Here is a 15,068-nt window from a genome sequence, read left to right as displayed (position 1 = left end):
AGTGTCTTTATTTGGTCCTTTCTGTGCTGCCATTGTAAGTTTAGATTTCTCTTTTTAGAAGCAGGACCAGCATTGCTGAGTAATGTCTTTATGTGCACGTCTGTATCTACTCTGCAGATTCTCTTCTTTGGGAAATTACTGCACACCTGTGGCAGAATGGAGTAAAGATGCATCTTTTGATGACTGGCCCTAAATAATCTGTATGCTCAACATTTAAACAAACTAAGAACTACCAGTTCAAGTAGTTTGTCATGTTCACTGTTTTAAGCAGGCAAGAGGACCATCCTCTGCTGCCCTAGTTTTCATTTGGTAAAATAAGCATACTTTCTTTTGTGTTCTCTCTACTACAGATAGCTTTAGCCAAAGCTTGTGGGAATGGAAACCAACTAGGATTAGAAGCAAAATCTTCCAGGGAAATGGTTTCTCAAATCTTTCAAGCTTCCCTTCCTATCAGCAAGCAAAGCATCTTCACTGTGCAGAAAGGAATGAATGAAATAATGAGGTAGGAACTTGGATCCAGGAGTGAGGCCCCACAGCAGAAACCATTCCTTATTTCCCTCCACATCTCTACATTCCCTCTACAGCTTTTCTGGGCAATCTGTGCCAGGGCCTCACAGGGAAGAATTTCTTCGCAATATCCCATCTAGCCCTGCCATCTGTCAGTGTGAAGCCATTCTCCCTTGTCCAAAGTCCTTATTGGCTCCTTTCCTGAATAAACACCCACAGCAGTGTCACCTGTGTTAGCCTGCCCTTATCTGTAAGTCCCTTATATTTTTTTTAGGTAGATTTTGATCCATTCTGGTTGCTCTCTCACATGTAGGGCAGCTCCACCAACTTCCCCTTGCTGGCATTCCTTTCCTAAAAAAGCACATTACCATCCGTGGCAGCATTCCAGCCACACGGGTGTCCCACCATGGCTCTGTAATGGCAATGGGATCGTGGCCCTGTGACCACACACACATCTCCAGCTCCTCCACTGTGTGTGTTGGTGTGCAGGGAGGGGATGGAGCAGGCAGGTTTTCCAGGAGGGCTGCAAGAAAACCCACCACAGCCACAACCCCACTTGAGGGAGTTGGCTCTTCTCTTGGGAGGCATCTCAGGAACACTTATCCCTGCTCTGCTTGGCCTGGCTCATTCCTCACTTGGATGTCATGGTGTGGGACACCACTTCCCAAGTCCTTCCTTAAGTCTCTCTTCCTGTTCTAGGTATATCCTGGTGGATTGGCTGGTGGAAGTGGCTACCATGAAGGACTTTTCTAGCCTGTGCCTTCACATGACAGTGGGATGTGTGGATCGTTACTTGAAGCTGAGACCTGTACCTCGTGCTCGGCTCCAGCTTTTGGGAATAGCCTGCATGGTCATTTGCACACGGTGAGGGTTCTGGCTGGTGAGCAGGGGTGGTCATTGTGATCATCCAGATTCTTTCCTGCAGCTCAAACTTCTCCCCCAACCTCATCCCTTGCTTGTAATACTGGAAAGACTCTCTGACTTCCCTCTACTTTGACTGCTGCTTAACTGCGTTTACATACAAACACAGACTCTAGATGAGGCAGAAAAGGTAGTTCCTTGCAGGTTTTTTTCTTATTTAGACACATGATCATAGCTGTGGATTGCTCTAAATGCATTCCTTCAGCAACTGGAGTCTTTGATACCATATTGGCATGAGAAAGCTGGAAAGGAGTAACAGCAGCAGTGATCCATAGTTGAGCCTGTTACACTCAGATGAACTGCAAGGGCTGGTGGAAGATTATCCTTCTGTGTTCATTTCCTTAATATCTTGCATCTCAGCCTAGGAGAGGCTTCATAGATGAAGCATTAGGATCACAGAATCACAGACAGGTTTGAGTTAGATTGTCTCATTACACCCCTCTGCCATGGGCAGGGACACCTTCCACTGTCCCAGGCTGCTCCAAGCCCCATCCAGCCTGGCCTTGGACACTTCCAGGGATCCAGGGGCAGCCACAGCTTCTCTGGGCACCCTGTGCCAGGGCCTCAGCACTCACAGCCAAGAATTTCTTCTGTATTAGGAAGAACATTCCAGATTAGGAATGTTCCAGTAGGTAGTTCCATCTTACAGAATGAAATAAAGAGCTGCAATGCTTTCTTCCCTGGTCTACCTGGGAAAGTACCTTGTGAAGTTATTTAACTCTGGTCATTGTGGATGGATTATCTGCCATGAGTGCACAAATCCCCTTTCTGCTGGGGCTAACTGGTTATTTAACATTGCAGTTTCATCAGCAAAGAGATGCTGACGATACGGGAAGCTGTGTGGCTGACAGACAACTCCTACAAATATGAAGAGTTGGTCAGAATGATGGGCGAGATCATTTCTGCCTTAGAAGGAAAGATAAGGGTGAGTTTGGAAAGTAGATGTAATATTTCCCCCCCATTGGGCTGCTAGTCAAGTCAGGCTGTAGCAGTTCTCATCTAAGGAGTTGGGGGTTTCTGTCGGTGTTCTCAATCAGCTGTGGAGCTTGTGCATGTCTCAGAGCATGCAGATACAGAAACCTCTGCCTTCTCTAGAGATTAAAACTTCAATTTTAAGAAGCCATTTATTCTCTCACTGGAGAATGTTTCAACGTCAATGTAGTAGTTAAACAAAAAAGCCCCAAACAAACAAAACCCAGCACCTGGAAACAGCTGTTCTAAATGCTTTGTGCTGGTCTTGTATTTCCAACCTCTGTTCTCCTTTCTGCACTAGATACCCACCATTTTGGACTACAAAGAAGTTCTGTCAAGCATCGTCTCACTGGAGAGAAGAACTCTTCACCTGTACAGCTTCATCTGTGAGCTGTCCCTCCTGAACACGAGCCTCAGTGTGTACTCCCCAGCCCAGCTGGCTGCTGCTGCACTGCTGCTGGCCAAGATGCTGCATGGGCAAGGTAAGCCATCTTACCTCAAGTGGAGCTGTAGCATGGTGTGCCAGTCTGCCTTCTCTTTCTAGGGAGATTTTTTTGGGGTGTTAGCTTGTCTTTAGGCAAGATGTCCCAGTCACTTGGCTGGGGGAGGTGGAGAGAAGAGTGGAGAAGAGGAGGACAGGTATAAGAATTCAGAATGAAGAGCTGAGTTCAGCCTGTTTGGCTGTATTGGGCAACCAAGATGACTAGAGGGCTGGAACAGCTCTGCTGTGAGGAAAGGCTGGGAGAATTGGGATTGTTCAGCCTGGAGAAGAAAAGCTTCAGGGTGACCTAATTGTGGCCTTCCAGTACCTGAAGGGAGCTGACAGGAGATATGGGCAGAGTCTACTTACAAGGGCCTAGAGATACAGGACCAGGGGGAATGGCTTCCCGCTGCCAGAGGGCAGGGATGAATGGGATACTGGGAAGGAATTGTTCCCTGGGAGGGTGGGCAGGCCCTGGCACAGGGTGCCCAGAGCAGCTGTGGCTGCCCCTGGATCCCTGGCAGTGCCCAAGGCCAGGCTGGATGGGGCTTGGAGCAGCCTGGGACAGGGGAAGGTGTCCCTGCCCATGGCAGGGGGTGGAATGAGATGGGCTTTGAAGTCCCTTCCAACTCAAACCATTCCATGATTTTCTGATTCTATTTTACCTCTTAATAGCAGTGATGAACTGGAGCATTAGCATCAGATGATGCAAGCTTTGTGTTTCAATGACACTGAAGATTTCTATCTTTAGGTATAACATCAGTTTGGCAGTAAACTTATCCTTGAAGCCAGTTGTGAACATGAACAAACTATGGACAGGCATAAGCTTGCAAAGATCATGATCCTTATCCTGTTAAAAAAAAAAAGCTGTCTGACTACAGAACTACTGCACTTTATGAATATGTAATTCAATACATGAATGTGCACTCTCTTCTCCAGCACACCCCTGGACCAGCCAGCTGTCTGAGTGCACTGGTTTCTCTCAAGAAGACCTCTTGCCCTGTGTGCTGAGCCTCCACCAAAAGTGGTAATGGTTTTGGGACTCTTTGGGGGGGCACATGACTACTTGGATTGCAGCTCTTGCAGATGTGCTGCACCTGTACAGTCAGCCCTTCCCAGTGAAGGAGGGGCCTTTGGGTAACTGCCTTGCTCCCCTGCACAAGGCACTAAGATTCACTTCAGGGACAGCTGTTCTATTTCTGCCAGCTGGTCTGGCCCTGGGTCACAAAAAATGGGGACAGAAAAGGAATTAGATGCTCACATGCTCAGAAGCCACCAGGTGTCCTGATGAAGCTGCTGAAACACCAACTGCCTTACACAGCACTGAGGGGCACAGAGGGACAGTACCTAACTTGGCGGGTTTTCTTAATATTGTTTCATAGAATCTGTTCTAAGATGGGGGTTTTAATCTTTCTTTGCAGCTTCCACGACGATGTCCCAAAGGACTATAGGCAGGTGTCCCTAATGGCAGTGAAACAGCGATTTGAAGACGAGCGCTATGAAGAAATAGGCAAAGAACAGGTGGGTGAGCTGTGACTACATCTGCTGCTGCCTGACACCCAGAGCAGAGCTGCTGTGCCCCATGGCAGGCTGGGTGAATAAAGTGGCAGTTTAAAACTCGAGTTGCAGGGACTCTTAATTGATGTTTGAGTGCTTGTGGGAAGAACTCGCTGGGACAGATTTCTCCTACAAAATAAATAGCCTCCTTCTGGCTATTTAGTTCTTATGACAATCTCATGGTCTAATTCTTGTAGGCACTTTCATTTTTTTTATCTATTTCTTTCTTTAATATTTTAGGTTATGAGTTACAGCCAGCTCTGTTCATTGTTGGGTGTGAAACAGGAGGACCCAGCACCCAGTCCCTTGCACAGGAACGTGGTGGAAATTCAGACTTTTCTCAGCTCTCCCTCTGGAAAGAGAGCTAAAAGGTGAGTGTAACTCATGGCTGTCAGTGGCTCTGAAGATCAGCCCGAGGCTTTCCTCCTCTCTGGTACCCTGAGGTTTCATTCCTAAATACAGTAAGTTTTCCTGTCACCATCTTGACATGCCTATTTAAAAAAGCTAGAAAAGCCTTGGCTTTTAACATGTGATTTCTGGGGTTTTTTGCTCTAGAAGGAGGGAAGACAGCATTCAGGATGACAGAGGCAGCTTTGTGACTACACCCACAGCAGAGCTGTCCTCCCAGGAAGAAAGTCTGCTGGACAACTTCCTCGACTGGAGTTTAGATTCCTGCTCTGGTTATGAAGGTGATCAGGAAAGCGAAGGCGAGCGAGAAGGAGATGGTGAGCAGTTTATTCTTAGAAAAAGCAGCCAAGAAGATTAAACTTGTCTTTTCATTTTTGCTTAAAACTGTTTCTCAGGCACCAGATGCCTGAACTTTCAGCTGAAGACCAGTTGGAAAAACTCTTCCCCTTCCCCCGTGGTTATAATTGTTAAACTCTCTCAGAGGTATCTATCTGTTCTTTCTCTGCACTGCTTCAGAACATGATGACGGGTTTTGTATTTGCTCAGCATTTCAAAGTCAGGCTGTTTGCAGTGCACCAAATGTGATGAAAGAGCCACTGTCTTAGAAACACTAATTAGCTGTTGGGTTTTGCTGACCCTGGGCCTGGCTGCTCATTTTCTAACAGCTTAGTACCTGTTCAGATAGTCTGAGGGAAGAAAAGATGCTGTGTGAGCAGACAGAAGGTTGACTCTTGCTTGGCTTTTTTCTGCTTGGCTCTGTGCTGAGTGCCTACTTGGTGCTGGATTGGGACAAACTAAGGTTTCTCTTCTCCCATCCTGCAGTGACCAGCCCCAGTGGGATCCTGGATGTGACAGTGCTGTACCTGGACCCTGCAGAGCACTGTGCCCAAGACTCCAGTGATGAGGACAGCCTGCCTGGGGAGTGGGATGGCTCCAGGGCACCCCACAGGGAGGGGGAGTTGCCAGGGGCATATCTCACCCCAAGGAATCCCAACCCAGAGGGGAGCTCGGGCTACTCTTCTGTCAACACTGCCAGTCCTACATCTTCTGTTGAAGGCAGCCCTGGAGCTCCTCCCAAACCTACCTCAGCACTGCCCCACAGCAATGCCATGAACAGGGAGCCCTGCCAGCCCCATTACCTGCACAGGAGGCAAGTCAAGAGAAAAAACATGGCAGAACACACTGAAGAAAGGCTGAACTTGGGCTTCTTAAGCCTCTGATTTCTTCATGCTTTTAACTTTTCCAGGATTCCTGGAAACTGTATTTCTGTTGCAGTCATACAGGGATGGTAGTGAATAATTGTAAATACCTCCAAAAGAACAACCCCCTTCCCTTCAACCTTGTCTATCTTGTACATCTGGGCTATTTCCTCCCTTCACAGCTGCCTTTTTACGTATCCCCTATTGTCTCATCCTCTGCTAAGGTTCTGCTCTCTCTCTAAAACTTTATAGCCCAGTTGTCATCCCTCTTAGTGACAGAAAAGAACTGTCCTGTCCCTTGCTTCCTCTGAGGCCTGGCACTATGAATGAAATGAATTGACAGTGGTTCTCAAGTTCCTGAATGTAACACTATGCTTGAACTCTTCCACTTGAAAGACCTATTTTGAGGTTGTGCTGCCTTTTTACTCTGTCCAGGTCTCCCTCAGCTCCCTTCTCTTCTTGTCTATGGCATTTGCTGCACTGATACAAGGTTTTTATTGAAAAACCCCAGAGGTAAATGAAGGCTCACTGCAGGTCTGAGCTGCTCTCTCACCTACCTCTCACATGGTTTAAACCTCATTTGCCTCTTCTCTTGTTGCCATGTTTTCCTCACCTGAAAAATCCTTCTGTGCCTTAACACATAGTGAACATTGGAATACCAAGGTACAAGACTTCAAAAAGATGTCACTGAAGTTAACACTGGAACTGGACTCCAGGACTCTTTAGAAGTTACTGTGGCATTGGCAACAGTTCAGATACACACAGTGTAGTGAGTGTTTACTGTCTGTTTTTTTTATAAATCATTTTGTTATTAGAGATGGGTCCCGGTCTTCCTTCCCCTCATTCCGTGGCCTGAGGCTTGGAGAACTGCTGGGATGAGGTCAGGGTTTAGCCCTGAGCTGAGTTCTAATGGTTAAATTGCAGTGGCACTGCCTGAAGGCTATTTACACAAATCTCACAAGGAGCACAGGGCTCAAACCACCCTCACAACCCTACAAGAGCCCCAGAAAGGCCTTGAATGTGCCAAATAGCCAACAGCAGCCTTGAGTACTTGTCCACAAAGTTTATTACAAAACCATGTACTGCCACTCTCGTTCAAAAAAGAAAATCCCTGATTCGGTTTCCTGGCTCACGGTGGCTCCACTGCAGTTCTCCAGCTACTGCTTCCCCTGAGCTGCCATGCAGGAGTGTCTTCACATTAACTTGGTACAGCAGCAGCTCAGACTTCAGCACTGGGTCACATTAACATGGGAAGAAAACGCTTATAAAAACCTCTCTCATTCTAAAACTAGTAAAAGTTAAAATATATCTGGGAAAGGCCTCACTGCAGAAAGCTCTGAACTCTTCTTGTGCAAGTTTTCTTGATCTGAAAAAATAAAAGCAGAGAAGGGGAAGATGAATCAGTTTAAACTCCTTCCCACAAGAGGAAATTAGGTGAAGAGTTGGCTCTGTGTTCCTGCTGCTGGATGCAGAGCCTTGGCTGATGCAGCCCTGCACTAAAACCGTATCTGGTTCTGTATCAAGCCTCACTCTTGGAGGTGCCTCATGGCTAAAACAGCACCTGGGCTTGAGAACCACCACTGCCTCAGGGCTGAGGCACTAAAACCAGAACTACAAGCTGCTTTCTGAGAGAGAAAAGCAAAAAGTACAGCCCAGAGCTTCAGATTTAAAAAAAGAAAAAATTACCAAGATGGCATGAGTTTGCATCACCTCCCCAGCCCTGCAGCCCCCTTCAGCCTTTAGTAACCCTTTTTGTATTCCTTCAGGAGCAAGTTATTTCCAGAAAAACTTGAGGAAACATAGCCTGGCTTTGTGTAGCACTGGACTGGTTTCAATAGGGAATGACAGGAGGAGCAGGTTGGTCTCAGCTGGAGCGATGTCACAGCCGCGCCTGCTCTGCCCTCACCTGCCTGTGGCAGCACAGGGCACACGCAGCAGCTCCCAGCACTCACCTAGGGCACTACTCGGACATCCACAGAGTCATAAGCTGAAGCTTTCATCTTTTCCAGTGCCTTCCCAAAGAGCTGCCGCAGAGCCGTGTAGTCAGGCTTCTCCTCGTACTCCAGTGCCATCACCTGCTCCAGGTAGCTCTCCAGGCCATCTGCAAAGAGACTCACACTGGAGCAGCACAGAAACTCCAGCTGCCAAATGGCCATTTCAGGCTGCTTGTCCTATGGCCAGCTCACCCACCCTCCCAGGCAGCTGCACAGAGAGGAAAACCAAACCACAGCTAATATGAAGCTCAAAGACAGAATCACAGAATTACAGAATAAAATAGAATCACCAGCTGGCTTGGGTTGGAAGGGACCTTGAAGCCCATCTCCTTCCACCCCCTGCCATGGGCAGGGACACCTTCCACTAGCCCAGGTTGCTCCAAGCCTGTCCAACCTGGCCTTGGACACTTCAGGGATGGGGCAGCCACAGCTTCTCTGGGCAACAAAATGGGATGGGGAAGTGACCTCTAGCCCCAGATGCTGCATTTCTAAACCCACCAGCACACCTGTCCCTTCAGCAAGGTTCATGAAAGCAGATCATGGGAAGCAGCCCTTGTTCTCCTGTACAAGAGAACAAGGGATTTGTTCCCAGCCTGCCAGATAATTCATGCTTGGTCACCATCACCATTAGAAGCCACTCTGGACCAGCAGCCCAGCAGAGAAAGTTCTGGCTTCAGGCACAGTCAGTCCTCCATCCCTGAGTCCCATTGCCACTGAGAGCAAGCCCATACCTGGAATGGATCTCTGCCTGAAGCACAGTCGGAGAAGGCATCTCACATCCTGTCTGTACCTGGAATAGTCAGCACAGAGTCCTGTCAGGTGAGAAGCAATGGACCAGGTGCCTGAGCACCTGGCATTGACAACAGGGACAAAAAAAATTCCCCAGAAGGCTGAATTCAGATGGCCATGTTCTGGATGAAGCAGAACTTGGGGTTCACCAAACACCCTGGGGCCAGGCTCAGCCTTGGCTGCAGGATGTACCACAGCCCAACATGACCAGGGGATTTCAGTCACAAACCCCCCTTGCTGCTTTCTGCTAAGCATTTCCCAAAAGAGTAGATGACTTCTCCTACCTTTCTTTCTGTTCCACCACAGCTCCTACTTTGTCCAGCTCATCAGACCAAGGCAAAATGCCACAGAGCCATTTCAGAAGACAGTAGCCCAGAGATTCCAAGTCACTCCGTCGAGATGGTCCTGATGGGAAGCACGAGACATTCACATGTCACTCATGAAGGGGCAGAAGTAAAGAAATCCAAGAGCTTCATGAGATGTGCTCTGGGATATCAATACTCCTGGGAGCCTGCTAACTCAAATAGTTTAGGAATCACCTCCCAGCCTCTGAGGGAAGATTTCCTGAACACTGTGAAAGAGCAGTCACATCCCAGCCAGGAGAAGGATGGAATTTGGCACAGGCTGCCCAGGGTAGTGTGAAGTCCCCATCCCTGAAGGGATTTAAAAGTCATGTAGATGTGGCACTTGGAAAGTTGGGTTAGTGGTGACCTTGGCAGTGCTGGGTTTACAGCTGGACTCAATGATCTTAAAAGGTCTTTTCCAACCAAAGTGATTCTATGATTTAAATGCCCTTCCAGCTCTCATTGCTTCAAGGTCAGAGCACAGCCTGCTGCAAATCTGTTTTGGGCAGGGATCCAGTCTGGCTTGAAACAGATCCCTGCTAAGCTAGCACAAAGGGCTGTTTTCTATTCCCCACACGCCTCCAGCAGCCAAGGCTCCAGATGGAGCAGGAACATCCCTGCTGCAGTCACTGAGTGACCTGGCAAGTCCCAACACAGCAGCCATCAGGAGGCAGGAGTGAACAGCCCAAACAGGAACGCAGTTCCTGGTGCATGTGAATGCCTGGAAAGCAGCAGTACCAGCAACACCAGCGAGGAGCCCCAGCTCCAGGGCACCACCACAGGAACAGCTCCAGCACGTGTCACAAACCCCGACCCACCTGCGCCCTTGTGGCTGTCCAGGCTGATGAACTCCACCGTGCCCTCGTGAGGGGTCCTGCTGCCCTCGCGCCGAGCCACGTGCTTCCCCCCGGGGCAGTACCGGAACGCGAAGCCATAGCCAGCAAGGGTCACCTGCAGGCCAGCACAGAGCACCCACCTGAGTGAGGTGCAGCCCCCAGTGCTGCCCCACAGCCCCTGCCTGAGCACTGCCCAGCCTGCTCTGCTGGCTGCCCAAGGCAGGGACCTGGGGGCTCCCTTATCCCCTATCACAATCCCACCTCCAGCGCCCTTCCCTGGCAGCACTGCTCCTGTTCCCTACCTGTGTGAGGTCTGCTGGGTTCAAATAGATGTTCTCAGCAGTGATGTCCCCATGCACATACTCATTCTCATGAATGTACTCCAGGCAGTCTAGCTGGGAATAAACAGGGGAAGCATATCAGATCCACGCAGGCTCCTGCAGCACCCTGGTTATCACTGAGCTGGACCTTCCCCAGCTCCCTGCAGCCATGGGGAAGAGCACTAAAAACACCACATCTCACAGCCTTCAAGTTCAAAGGTCAGGTCTTAGTCATTCTTCTTATCCCAAATTCCTTCAAGGTGACACAGTGCTGAAAGGATGCTACAGAAGTTTACAGGAGGCTTGAAAGATGCTACTTAAGACACCCCACCCAAGCCCCTGGAGGAGCTTTAGAACACCTCTGGGCGATCCAGAAGGAAGTTAGAAGTATTTTCTGAAAAAGTCTCTTGGGAAGGATTGGTTGTCCACATACCACACGAATTGCAATCTGAAAAGCTGCCTTCTCCCTCAGCAGGTGCAGGCCATCGCTCAGGACCAACTGAAGAGATCGCCCCAAGTCAGAGAACACCAAAAACCTGCAGGAGAAAAGGGCTTTGCACATGGCAGTACCTGCCTGGTTTGGAGACCCTGTGACACTTGTCAAGTGATCCACTGGACCCCACTTCGACTCCAAGCTGACCTGGGCAAACACTTCTTGACTTTTGGTAAGAGAAAACTTCTTATAAAGGAGACAGATGTGCTCGTCATGTGCTGCAGACACACAGCCTGAGTCTCCCCTTTGTGTTAAGTGTCAAGGACCAGAATAAGGTGTCTCCTGTCCTGAGCAGCAAAAGCAGTAACTTCACCAGCAACACAAGGACTGAAGGAAACAAAGCAATGAGAGGCAAAGCATTTAATAAATGACAGGAGCAGTGCCTAAGGTCAGGAGCCCAGGGGACAATGACAAAAGGACTAGCAGACAGCAAGCAGAGGAGAGGGAAAGCCAGAGATGCTCAGGCAGCCCAAGAGCTCGGTCATCTCACCTGTAGCTGTCTGCATGCAGTCCAAAGCCAACGCAATTGGGGATGCCCAGCAGCGGCACGGAATGCCACCTCTTCCACTTCTCCACTACAAGGGGAGAGAAGAGGACAGTGCAGCAGATGCTGCTGAGGAGCTCCAGGAGGAAGGAGTTAGGGATGCTCCTCCTCTGAAGGTCTGCTCTGCCCTGGACAGCTGACAGTGGGAAGCCTCTCATGCTGACTCTGTTCCCAGAATTCCAGTCTGATGTGGGGGAGTATTGGCATGTCAATGCATATAGCACTGTAGAGCGGGAATAGAACGGGGAAGATTCTGGGAATACCAGAGCAGGCTAAGGCATAGGATTGCTACAGGGCTAGGGAAAACAAGGAGAGGGGGGAGAGAGAGGGGGATGGACAAGCAGATTTTTACAGTTCTTCTAGAAGTGTAGATTTGACATAAATTCCTCCATCCCCCCTGCCCACATTCTCTGGGCAGCTTTGCTCTTGCTCAGGTTTTGGGATCAATGGAGTTGATACCAGAGAGCAGCTGACAGAACCACCCATGGAAGAGGGACAGGAGAGTGAGCCAAGGTGAGTCAGGCTGCAGAGCTGGACAGCTCCCAGACACATCAAGACAGAGTGAGGAGAGTGAGAAAGCTGTGCTCATACTGCACTGTCCTACAGCACACCGACTGCTGGGAGAACTGGCACTGACTGAACTCCTCAGCACTCTGGCACTAACTGAGCAGGGGATTAATTTATCCTAGCCTGGCCTTCCAAGAGATTCACGTAACTGTTGAGAGAGGAATGCCAGTTATCCTTAGTCCTTGCCCTCCCAAGAAGCACCAACCTGTGCCTGCCTTGGCAGCTCGCTGGAAGAAATTCTGTTCATTGTAGATCCTCCCATCTTTGGTATCCTAAAGGGAACAGGAAGGAGGAGCATTACTTCAGCCACACACATCCTGCTGGAAAGGGAAACTTGGGTAAGATTTCTACAAAACATTCACTACTCATTTTAAGGAAAGCAAAGATCAACTAACAGAGCTGAGAACAGAGCTCAGGTGTCTTGGTTCCCTATTTAATGCTGCCCCTAACAACCACATAAACTCTGAGCATCAGCACAGAGCAGGGGAGGGGCCATCTCAGGCTGGGCCTTTCCAGCAGCCCATTTACAGCTGTCTGAGGGTTAACAACAGCCAGGCAGTGCAGCCCAGGCACAGCATGGAGAGAGCTCTGGTCCCAGAGCTCTTACGTTAAAGGGAGCCAGACATGATCTTCTCAGCCACAGCAGGGATGAGGGTATTTCTACAAACTATTGAGGCAAGTCTCAACAGAGAGCTGTAATATCTATTCTAGCTGTGAGAAAGTGAGAGAAAAAAGTCTGCCTTTGTAACATTTGAGATCTTGCTGTCATCGAGTGACCTCAACTACACACAGTTTACACTCAGTATGGCTGTGCCTACACACTCATTCCACACTAACTCAGAACAGCAGCTATCATGCATGGGAGAAAGCAGCAGTGTTCTGTTCTACCTGGTTTGATACAAAACTGGTATCAAAGGTAGCTGGAGGAACAGCAGGCTCCCGACAACACAGACCACATCCCAGAGGGTATTTCACTCTGCATCCTGCCTGTGAGCCCATGTGGGCCATCAAACCCCAGAGCCAAAATGCTCTCATGTGCCATATCACACTCCACAGTTCTCAGCAGACCACCGAGCAGCCAAAAGGTACAAAACAGAGAAGCTGGGAGTGTTGCCTACAGAAGTGATTACACTTTCCCACCTACTGGTTTTAGTTTTGTGGCACTTAGCAGATTTTTCTCATCAACACTGTATTCCTTCTCCATCCTCTTACATGTCTCCTCTGACAAAAGGCAGAGGGATTATCTGAGTGCCTGCAAGAGCCCCACAGAGCCATAAGTCAGCACTGGCCCTCCTACAGACCAGCAACCCCCAAGAGCCACAGCAGACAAGAAAACAGTCTTTCAGCTCTGGTTTGTGAGCTACTGAAAATCAATTGACTGAATTCCCACCACAGAACTGGAAATAACACATTTCTGGAGAACCCAAGGTATTGACAAGTGCCTGGAAAGCTGGCTCAGAACTCCAACTATAATTCCTATTTGATTTCAGAGTGTGCTCTGACTTCACACAGTGTCTCCATGCTGGCTCTCACACAGCCTCAGCACAGCACCAAATTCCAACCTCTCCAGTTTCCCCAGACTTCAGCAGGGTGTGTGCACACCTGCCAGAGAGGAGAAAAGTTGGTCTGATATTCCTGAATCAAGGTATCCACCTCACACCACCAAGTTCACTTCTGCAGGTTCCTGAGCCTGGTCAATCAAAGCAGCAACCTTCTGTGATTAAGGCTTCGGGGTTTTTTTAGTCCTTGTATCCATTTTCTTCATACCTTTAACAGAAAAGCCAACTGGTACTGAAATCCCAGCACAATACCATCAGAGGGTTGTATCCAGCTCCCTAGCAGGGGCCTCTCTGACCATTCTCTCCAGATTCTTCAGATACTCTCAGCCAAACAGGTCCACACACAGTACTCTATGCACTATTCCTTACCCAAACAGATCAAAACTCACAAGTTTGAGGGAGTAGCTTTGCTTTTGAGGACAGGTTCCAGATGCTGACTGCGCTGTGGAAGGATGGAATAGATGTGGTTACAGGAGCATCAAAAAGAGGTTTTGAATCATTGAGTGCAGCCTGTGCAGCTGGATTTACTCATCCTCTGCTTCTTTCCCTTGAGCTTTGCAAAGCAACCTCTGTGACAGCGCCTTCCCAGATCACTACAAAATAGTTCTTACCTTGTTCCAGGGGCTCAGCACCCTGACATGCTGTGAGTGCAGTTCTGCTTAAGTCACAGAAGCATCGGGGCATGGCTACAGTATGGGGGTGCTTTGAGGGGTATATAAAGAATAGATCATTAGTAGAACCTCAAAGGCATCCCCAAATTTATTTGCTGAGCATTCCCTCCAGCTCACTCCATGGTTTTGACAAATCTGTGAGGGATGCCAAGTCCCTCTGCTCTGTATGGATGTTAAGAGTTGTATGTGGCCTCCCTTCTCCAAAAGGATTTGCACCCATGACTTGGCCTCAGGGCAGTTCCTCTTCTCTTGCTCTAAGACCAAGTGCTATCCACAGGTTACCTGCAGCTCATCACCTAAAACCTATTTCTATAAAAGCACCCTTCACTATTGATTTTCCTTTTTATCACGTCTTTTAAAACACATAGGTGGATGCTCAGGCTTTATTATGCAACAGCTTGAATAATGAAAAAGAAAGTAAAGCCAAGTATCAGGCAAAACTTGGTAATGGAGAAAATTCCTCTTGGGCAGTTTCCAAATTAACAAGAGAGAAGATCAGAAACTCCCCTTTGGAAGTTTACAAACAGACTGAAAAGATCAGCACTCACTAAATGGCTGAGAAGCAGCCTATGTGGTGTAGTTGCTTTCTTTGGCCCCAAACAGGCTGAGAATTGACATTTAGTGAGTAGTGACACCCCTTACAGCACAGGAACTCCTGTACATTACCAGCAAATAGTTTTTTGATCTTAAAGAACAGAAAGAGGAAGTGTGGCCCCAACGATGCACACTTCATGGTAACAGAGCAGCCTGGCCTCGGCTTGATACTATGCTGGTGGCAGAGTGGCTGACAGGCAGATGCCCAGTGAGGGCAGCTCCCAGCTGGAGCTGTGCCAGGGAAGGTTTAGGTTGGATATCAGGGAAAGGTTCTTCCCCAGAGGGTGCTGGGCACTGCCCAGGCTCCCCAGG

General features: G+C 48.8%; 2 protein-coding genes across 2 annotated transcripts in view; one reads left to right on the top strand and one right to left on the bottom strand.

The window, feature by feature from the left end:
* CCNF (cyclin F) overlaps positions 1-6,859 on the top strand; it is a 12,005-nt gene extending 5,146 nt beyond the window's left edge. The window contains exons 9-17 of the mRNA XM_017745741.1: positions 342-502; positions 1,207-1,371; positions 2,230-2,353; positions 2,702-2,882; positions 3,821-3,908; positions 4,303-4,402; positions 4,679-4,809; positions 4,994-5,163; positions 5,669-6,859. Of these exons, the coding sequence (XP_017601230.1) occupies positions 342-502; positions 1,207-1,371; positions 2,230-2,353; positions 2,702-2,882; positions 3,821-3,908; positions 4,303-4,402; positions 4,679-4,809; positions 4,994-5,163; positions 5,669-6,066 (1,518 nt within the window). The 3' untranslated portion in view covers positions 6,067-6,859. The remainder of the gene's footprint in view (positions 1-341; positions 503-1,206; positions 1,372-2,229; positions 2,354-2,701; positions 2,883-3,820; positions 3,909-4,302; positions 4,403-4,678; positions 4,810-4,993; positions 5,164-5,668) is intronic.
* A 234-nt stretch (positions 6,860-7,093) lies between these two features.
* Positions 7,094-15,045, bottom strand: VRK3 (vaccinia related kinase 3). Its single transcript, XM_008642399.2, has 11 exons — positions 14,103-15,045; positions 13,881-13,933; positions 12,138-12,204; positions 11,312-11,396; positions 10,762-10,864; positions 10,311-10,403; positions 9,991-10,123; positions 9,113-9,233; positions 8,771-8,829; positions 7,998-8,146; positions 7,094-7,411 (listed from the first exon to the last, which is right to left on the bottom strand). The coding sequence occupies exons 1-10, from the start codon at positions 14,173-14,175 to the stop codon at positions 7,998-8,000; spliced, it is 936 nt and encodes a 311-aa protein (XP_008640621.1). The 5' UTR covers positions 14,176-15,045; the 3' UTR covers positions 7,094-7,411.
* Between the last annotated feature and the right edge of the window lie 23 nt (positions 15,046-15,068).

Source organism: Corvus brachyrhynchos, unplaced genomic scaffold (genome assembly GCF_000691975.1).
Source record: "Corvus brachyrhynchos isolate BGI_N302 unplaced genomic scaffold, ASM69197v1 scaffold369, whole genome shotgun sequence".
Lineage (NCBI taxonomy): Eukaryota > Metazoa > Chordata > Aves > Passeriformes > Corvidae > Corvus > Corvus brachyrhynchos.
Note: the sequence above shows the minus strand (reverse complement) of the source record. Positions and strands in the feature narration are given on the sequence as shown.

Coding starts and splice junctions, on each gene's coding strand:
- VRK3 (XM_008642399.2), bottom strand. CDS start 14,175: ATGCCCCGATGCTTCTGTGACTTAAGCAGAACTGCACTCACAGCATGT. Junction 12,205..13,880: donor AAAGCTACTCCCTCAAACTT/GTGAGTTTTGAT, acceptor TGTTCCCTTTAG/GATACCAAAGATGGGAGGAT. Junction 8,830..9,112: donor GTGGTGGAACAGAAAGAAAG/GTAGGAGAAGTC, acceptor TGACTATTCCAG/GTACAGACAGGATGTGAGAT.